Raw genomic sequence first — 8,584 nt, forward strand, 5'->3', positions numbered from 1 at the left:
TTAACCCTGAACCGCAGGGAAATGTACATGTAGGCCTTTCGTATATGTAGGCCTTTCGCGTGGCAGACAAGGATGGATGTAGTAACTATCGACAAAGCCTATATAGGCCTACAAGTAGCCCTTGTCTTGGGCCTTTGTCTACAAAACACACTGCTGATAAGTTGAATTTATAATTATGTCGACCTAGCAGAGAACTCATAGGGGGCCTATACACAAGAAACTTTTATCTTGGGCTTTCGTCTAGAAAACAAACTGCAAGTTGAATTTACTATGTCTATTTCTTAATGATAAAACTAACTGGACCAGAAAAAAACGCAGTTGTTAAAAACTGGGTCGTTATCTCTGCTATTGGCCTGAGACAAGTTTATAACTCTCTTGGTCTGCGGTTGCATTTCACCTAAGTCTTTATAATCGCACAGCATGCTCTCCAGATCAAAATCAATATCTCCATACATATCTTCTCCATCGAGGTTACAGGTAAGGGGTGAACTACTGCATCATCAGAGACGAAGTCACTTGGCCTAGCGAATGCTGACTGTAGATTGGATGCCGATGAACTGGTAGTTACAGTAGCGGGAAGTATGACTGGGCCTGACATGACAGAGCTAGATAGTCTAGGTTTTGTTGATGATGGACTGACAGTTACAGTAGTGGGAAGTATTACAGGAGTTTGTATTCCAGAGATAGGCACACTAGGTTTTGTTGATAACATACCAGCAGTCATGGCTTTAACAAATACCAAATTTTCACCCTCGGATACACGCGGATACACAACAACGCTCGTCACACTTTTGTGACCCGTGACCGCCATAACTTCTCAACCGCTGAAGTTGAACTTGAAAGTATCGTGGCCCCTGTGGCACGGATGCTATGATTTGTATATATTTGGCACAAATTACAGTGTTCACTCAGTTTTGACATGAAGCGTGCTAGGGTGTCCTTCACCAGTGGTTTCCTGGTAAACCAGACAGTTTCTTCATCCAGAAATGAAATCTTTGTCTACTGTCAGAACCTCTCCTGATCGGGATGCAGTTTAGCGATATGTGTTTGAAGTGAAGCCACAGGGCACATGGGCGAGTCTGGTTCTTCTGGCATGAAACCAGAAACATCATCTTTGTCACAAGCTCTAAGACTTATCAGTTCGTCCACAGTCTTAGATACGTGTTTTGGTCCAGTGGTACCGTCCACTTTCACTGCAGATGTGGTCTTAGTCATCTCTTCCACGTTTTCAGGTGGCCTCATGTCAAACACAAATTTATTTAATAACCAATCAGGGGTTTTGGGACTGAGGTGTATGGAGGAATAAATCTTCTTCCTGTCAGCTTTACACATGACAGGGTAATGGGTTGTTGGCCATGGCCATGTTGTTCCAGTTCATTTTCGGCTCTCCTGAACATCTCATTTGCATCGGTACATACAGGGTCTCTCATGATGTCAAATTTCTTACGGTGGGATGTAGCTTTCAGATAGCGATTTAATCCTTACCGGGAACATTCTAGGGAATTTGTTTTGAAATGAGTACGGTGTTCTTTGCAACAGTTAATTTAAAAGTGCAATATAGCTTCATTAAGACTCACGAGGTCGTATGCCACATCTTGTTGTTTTTAGAGGAAGTATTCGCGAAATAATCTCGCCTCGGTTGAATTACACATTTTTGTAGACTCTGGAATAACTTCTAGCAATTCTTTTCTGGTATGCCATGCAGATCTGTTCTTGTCACCTGTAGACACATCGACGTTATCCTCCATTTGAGCGACAGACAACCCCAGCAGACGACAGTAGGCCGAACTGAGTTATCCCCCTTATTATAATCCTGCGTGATAATTCCAGTGCGCAGGGTCTATAACATTTAAACCCCCGATGTGATTCATATACCCTGTGTGGACCTGCAGCTGTGGCAAGTGTATGTCAACATTTTGACCCGTCTGATCAGCCAATGGCAATCGAGAATCAAGCATGGTATTGGGTCAAAGAAAGTATATTTGTAGATGTTATGCGAATAGATAATGTTTGTCTTATGCCAAACACTGATATACAGTAGACTGAGGCCCAGTTACTGAAATGTCATAAAACTGCCATGTGACCGAATGAAGACAAATAATCCTGAATAAAAACAGCATGGCGCATGTACAGTATTAACGTTGATATGCATTCAGGAACCAAAAACTGGGGGGAAACGAACGGGGCGACAAATGAATGATAATCTAGTAGATCCGCTGAAAAGCTTAAAGCCTAACAGACAAGAAAGAGCCTGTCATCCGCAACAAAATAGTCATGGCCTCGAAACCGGTGGTTGACAGGGAACCGGCCGCCCCCTTCTTCCAATTTTCAAGTGGTGGCCCATATACGCCCCCCACCCCGCCCCTCTCCCTTCGCCAAATACACGCAGTTTAGGGTCAAGGAGAATTTACAATGCAGGAAATGTAAAACGCTTTCTTCCAAAATTTCAACTCTTCAACACGTTAACTGTACTGAAGTGAACAACAGGGATTAGACAAGGAAGGATCGCTGAGCTTCAAGGGTCTAAGCGGGCACTGGACATTCTCTTAATGTGCTGGAATAAACTTTTAACCCCCTTGATATTTCAGAAATCCGAAGACTTGAATTTACCGACCCTGATGGACAGATTCTTCCACTCTTGGCCGTTGGAGACGCCGTCATGTTTCCAATTAAAGGACTTCAAGAGAACTTTCGTCAAATCAAAGATTTTCAGTTCAAAGATGATGACGTCATCGTGACGACATATCCACGATCAGGTAACGCACCCAGGTCATGTTTCTGCTTCTTGGATTTCTTTAATCGCATGTATATGATTCAAGTGGACATGAAGTCTGGTACTGTGTATAGACGTAAAAAAGAGGCCAAGAGGACAGAAGTATGTCGCAAAATTTGTCTGGATAAGTTGGAAAAAAAAAACTGCCAGAGGACAGATGTTGTCATGATTTTTCGTTTCATAATTTTTTCCTTATCGAGGCCAGATTAATGATGGAGATGTGAGCTTCTTAATTGCGTCTAATTCCACTTAACCTGGGGGCCAGGGGCAGTATATTCATTATGCTGAATTACATCGCCACGTGGCATATATGAACAGTTGCAATCAAAGCGCAACCGAGATACATACATCTTCCTAACATCATTGAAAACTGTTCACAACTTCTCTTCGCAAGATTCCATCCTGTTTTCGTAATATATATACTTTCTTAGTTCTTTGGTGGTTTGTGTTATACATGATTTAGGGGAACTGGCCTTGCGATTGCTGACCACGAACGTCCTTATTGGTTGACGGTTGGCATACGAATGTCTGTTTCCACGTACAGGCTCCCAACTTCTAAAGAACATAATCCGTTTCAAATCAGAAGGCCCTGTTGTGAGTGTAATAAAACTTCAATGAAACCACAACAGTTACATGTATATATGTTGCCAGCGAGCAGTTATTTCATGTTTTTTCCCCTGTGTTATCTGGCACGCACATCAAATGGGAAATCGTCCGCATGCTTTAGCATTCTGCAAAACCTTTGCACGGATCTGGCTGGCTTTATTACTTGATCTGAGGAATCGGTTACATTACATAAATGACACCGCACACAAATTCCTACTCAATGACTGATCTATTAAACATAAAAATGTTAAATTCAGGGACAGAACGACTTGGATTAAACGTTCAACGTCATTTATGTTACATAGATGACCGTTACACTTTATATATATATTTTTTAGATTTTGCTTTTCTTCATCTGAAAATTAATGATTATTTACAGGAGATATATTATATATGCGTGTACCAGTCAAGGTAGTTGTATAGGCTAGGGGCCGATTTCATGAAGCACTCTTAACGTTAAGTTCACTTTACTACCACGGCAACCAGTACTGTAGGCATTACCTCACCCTGGTAGTTGCGAGCTCGTAAGTTCGTGAAATTCGGCCTAGGTTTGTCTTTTTGTTAGTCAGTGAGCCCCTTCTCAGATGCTCCAAGTGAAAAGTTAAGCTGATTCATCAGTGAACTGACATGACTTTACGATAACCTCAACTTTCAAATTCCCCCAGTCTAAATAGTTAGTCAGACAAAAAGCTCAACCACACATAAGAACAACACAAGAAGCATCATTTCACTGTGTTTCACAGAAATTTTCCTCTTTTATTATTTTAACGATTATTTCACTGTGGTGTCTATAAATTTGCATCTGATGACTCAGTGTCACTGAAACACCATACTGAATACACCAGGCATTTTACTTTTTACGGGTGAACCGACAATGAAATATAAAAAAATGTAATAAAAGTAAATATGAAAATTTTTGTAACGCCACGGTATATTCCTTGGTATATTCCGTGTCTGGAATGTTGGCACGGCAAGCAGTTTGCAACCGGATGAGACGTTCAGCCCTGAACACAGACGACACAAACCTTGTGTCACGGACTGGAATCCCTTCAGATTCCCCGTACATGTGTAGCTGCTCACAGTGTGAGTTGACTATGAACGAAATAGAACAAACTTCCGTGATTTTCATATGTTGTTGTTGATATCGAAATTGAATGTGTTCAGACCAAATTTTAAAGTATTCTGGTAGTTTACTGTATTACAACACATGCTTGCGTAAATACCATTCAAAGGGTGTCTGCAATTATATATCTAATCACGATATACCTTCTTTGTTAGCGCCATTTCGTTAAAAGTGCTGTTAGCTCTATAAGCACGTGTTCCGTTGTACTTTCATCTAATTATACCTCTGTCGGGGCGTAGTAATACATTACATTCCAGCTATTAGTGAAAGGCCCTTATTTTGTAACACAAATGAACTGTATGTCGAAAATACCTAACGAAGGTTGTTTCTCCTTCATTGTAGCTTTTTATCTTCTTATCACCTCGACACCTTGTGATCATCATATGACTTCATATCTCCATTTCATTAATAAAGCATCTACTCATTCACAAGGAGCGAGTTGTTGGTTAACAAAACTGATAGCTTCCTCGCATGTAGGAAGTGAGGCAGTACAATTTTGCTATGGCAATTTAAGGCTATATGAATATGTAAACATGCCTTCAGTAGGAAAAATGACCAAAGATTGTTCATATTTACCACAAATTACATGATAGATTTTTAATTTTAATTTTTATACACTCCAACGACATTGATAAAAGATTTATTCCGCTCATAAAGCAACAATTAAAATTGGTCTGGCTTAAGTTAGCAATAAAAAAGAAAGTATTCTGGAACCATAGTCCAAAAAAAAAACAACAAAAATTGATTGTTCATCAGTTTTTCCCGAACAGAAATGTAATTGCCTAAATGGAAGGTACATTAGTACAATTCCATTTACCGTAAGCTACACAGAATCTTTGAAACCAAGAGTAAAATTTACATGTGTGCTGCTGGCCTCTTATACATACAGTGAAGATTTTCTCACTTATGTGTATTTACCTTGGACAGAGAACGGATTCTAAATGGAGAACGAAATGCCTCGGGGTTCTCGACGTATGACAGATTTGTGATAACAATTATATGCATGTATTTTGCTGGCGAAGTGTTATTTCAGGTGTTTTCTCTGTATTATCAGGCACACACTTCATCTGGGAAGTCGTCCACATGCTTAAACGTGGCTCAGCAGAATACATCAACAGTGAAAAAGAAGCGGAATATCTGGAAATGTTCTTCTGGAACGATGTCGCCAACAAATCAGACCGAGTTATCAACAGCCATTTAGTACCAGAGCTCCTTCCGGTTACTTACAAAAACCGGAAGTGCAAGTTCATCCATCTTTACCGAAATCCCAAAGATACTATGGTGTCACTATACAATCACGCGATCAATTCTAAAAGTTACCTTGGATATGACGGGAAGTTTTCGGGATTCTTCGAGTTGGCAATGAAAGGTCAAGGTATGTGAGAATGAGCATTCTATACCGTAAACATTCTTGGATATACATTTTTTGGAGGGGCTTCTCTGGTTTCCAACAATCCCAACTTCAAAGGATTTGAATTAAACTACATTTAATTCTAAAACAAATATTATGGTTATTTGTTTTTTTACAGCCATCAAAGCAGTGTGTTTAAGTTTAGGACAGACCGCTTGGGCCTTAGAAAGACTTATTTAAAGCCCCCTCCCCACCCCACCCCATCCTACTAAGATAATGAGACGTTAACACGTATCCTAAACTGCATATTAGGAAATAAGAACAACACGCGTTATGAATCCATTATCAATACTTTTAGGCTTGGGATCTTTATAAGAAGACATCAGGTTTAAAATAGATGGAGATTTCCATATTATCAGACAGACTCGTGTTCACGCGTTAGTCCCAATGACTTTCGAGGAAATTCAGGTTGAACGGAATTTTTCTTCACATGAACTGTGTCCCAACATCTGTAAACATAAGGGAATGAATTTAACATCTGATGGTAATATATTTCTTTCAGTTCAAGCTGGGAATTGGATGACATTTGAACTCAAATATGAAGAGTTTTTCAAAAACAACCCCGATATTTGTGGCCTAATGATGAGCTATGAAGAGCTCAAACTGGTATGTTACAATCCTACATATTATTCAAAGCATATATTTCTGCCCGTATATATCCAAAAGAAACAGAAAACGCCGTAAGCGTTACTGTGAAATCTTTCATGAGTTTTGACCGTTAACTACGTTATCAGTACGTCAGAAAACACCTGATCAAATTTATTCCATTTATTTATTTGATCGGTATTTGATCGTGGTACTCAAGAATATTTCACTTGTGCCTCGACGGCCAGCATTATTATGAGAGGAACGGGGCAAAGCCATGCAACTTTAGTCTAAAATGTAAAGACGTACACGAGGCGGCTCAGCTGAAAAGACACCTGTAAAGAATGTAGTGTAGCGGCTGATTATCTTGACGATCGATTTGACAGTGTGTTAGTTGACGTATCAGTGTGTAATTTGACGTATCAGTGTGTTATTTGACGTATCAGCTGGCAAAATTAAGAAAAAATTTTTTTCTTTATTTCGTGTTTAACGCCGTGATCAATAATTGTTCACGTATATGAACTGCGCGTGATAGCCGTTGCGAACCAGCGCTTCAACCGCATATTCTATCAGTAATGAAGTTATTTAACGGAGTAATGAATAAAAACACCATATAAATAGACAAAATATAGGCAAGACTGTTTTATTGCAGGATCCAATTACCAGCATAAAGAAGATATCCGAGTTTCTGGAACTTGACCGGGATGACAGTTTGATCTCCTCTATCGCCGACGCAGTCTCCTTCAGTAAAATGAAAGCCGGAAAGTTTGAACTCAAATCCGATATTCTCAAAAACCGAGTTTCGAATGAGCATTACTCCAAGCTGTACAGAAAAGGTAAGTTTGCATCAAAATAAACCAACTGAGGAAGAAAAATCTGTCGTTTACTGCATTTAAACGGTTGTAGTGACGTCATCGTATTCAGAAACCGTAATTTCTCTCTGAGGAAAATTACAGCAGTCTTACTTTGTTAAAGCTTTTCTTCGACATGTTGCCACACATAAAGAATCATAGCTAAAACATAGCCCCCCCCCCCCCCCCCGTGCTCTCTGCGCAATTCGTATGCCTTCTCCCTCCCACCACTAACCGTAACACTAATCCAGCCGTTTAGGAGGGACAAAGACCTCGTAATTGTGTATTCGTGGATAACAAAGTCCTCGGCGCCTTGCGCCTCGTATTCTTCCGTATCCACGTGTGGACAGTTACCCTTGCCTTTCTCCACACCAGGGCTAAAGGTCATTACCTGAATATATGTGGCAAAATGTTGAAGAGTGAATTTAATGCATGTAATGACACGTAACTGGAAACCTATTTACAACTCGTTTTTTTTGTTTGTTTTACTCAAAGGCGTTGTAGGAGATTGGAAGAACTGGTTTACTGTTGCCCAGAGCGAGAGATTTAATGAAGAATACGAGCGTAGAATGAAAGGCTCCACGCTGTTTAACGAGGACGTTCTGTTGGCGTAGGTGGACCCAATCTGAGCTGTAACGGAGGATGCGGGAACTGACTTCAGTTGTAGCGGAGGTCCTTGAAACTGACCTCGGCTGTAGCAGAGGATAGCCGAACATACAGGATCAAATATCAACAAAAGCCGAGGATATGAGAATAAGTGACCTAAAATTATGACTCCCAAAGCGCACTTTTTGGTGGAAATATTAGATCATTTAGGTTGTATCAAGCCTCTTTTATTATTCACTTACAAATGCCTGTATGTGGAGATATGTGAACAAAGCAGACTGTAATAATAGGCTTATGTAGCAAAATATCAGAATTTATACTTTGGACATTTTTGCATCGTTCATGTGTTACTGTTGACATATCAACAAAACTCAACTGTATATATAAACGAGGTATAACCATATACTGGGCAAGATGGCACAAGAATAAAATCATCATAATAAATATATTGATCAGATTGCCACTTAGTACATTTTCGTGAAATCTCGTTTGAAGCAACTGAAATAAATTGCAGTTGTCATGCAGTAAAACTTTTGACTTGTTTCTCATGATGAAGGAGTAAGGTACGGTTTTGCTCTGTCGGATTTAACACCTTAGGTTTTTTCTGCCTAATGACTGCTATTATCCTC

The 8,584-nt window shown here is 39.9% G+C and overlaps 1 protein-coding gene across 1 annotated transcript; it reads left to right on the forward strand.

The window, feature by feature from the left end:
- Positions 1 to 1,355: 1,355 nt before the first annotated feature.
- LOC135477025 (sulfotransferase 1C2-like) lies at positions 1,356 to 7,963 on the forward strand. The gene is made up of 6 exons (XM_064757174.1): positions 1,356 to 1,410; positions 2,589 to 2,756; positions 5,557 to 5,877; positions 6,416 to 6,519; positions 7,151 to 7,334; positions 7,845 to 7,963. Exons 1-6 carry the CDS (start codon positions 1,356 to 1,358, stop codon positions 7,961 to 7,963), a joined length of 951 nt encoding a protein of 316 aa, XP_064613244.1.
- The last annotated feature ends 621 nt before the right edge of the window (positions 7,964 to 8,584 follow it).

The sequence above is a fragment of the Liolophura sinensis genome, chromosome 10 (assembly GCF_032854445.1).
Source record: "Liolophura sinensis isolate JHLJ2023 chromosome 10, CUHK_Ljap_v2, whole genome shotgun sequence".
In the NCBI taxonomy this organism is placed as follows: domain Eukaryota; kingdom Metazoa; phylum Mollusca; class Polyplacophora; order Chitonida; family Chitonidae; genus Liolophura; species Liolophura sinensis.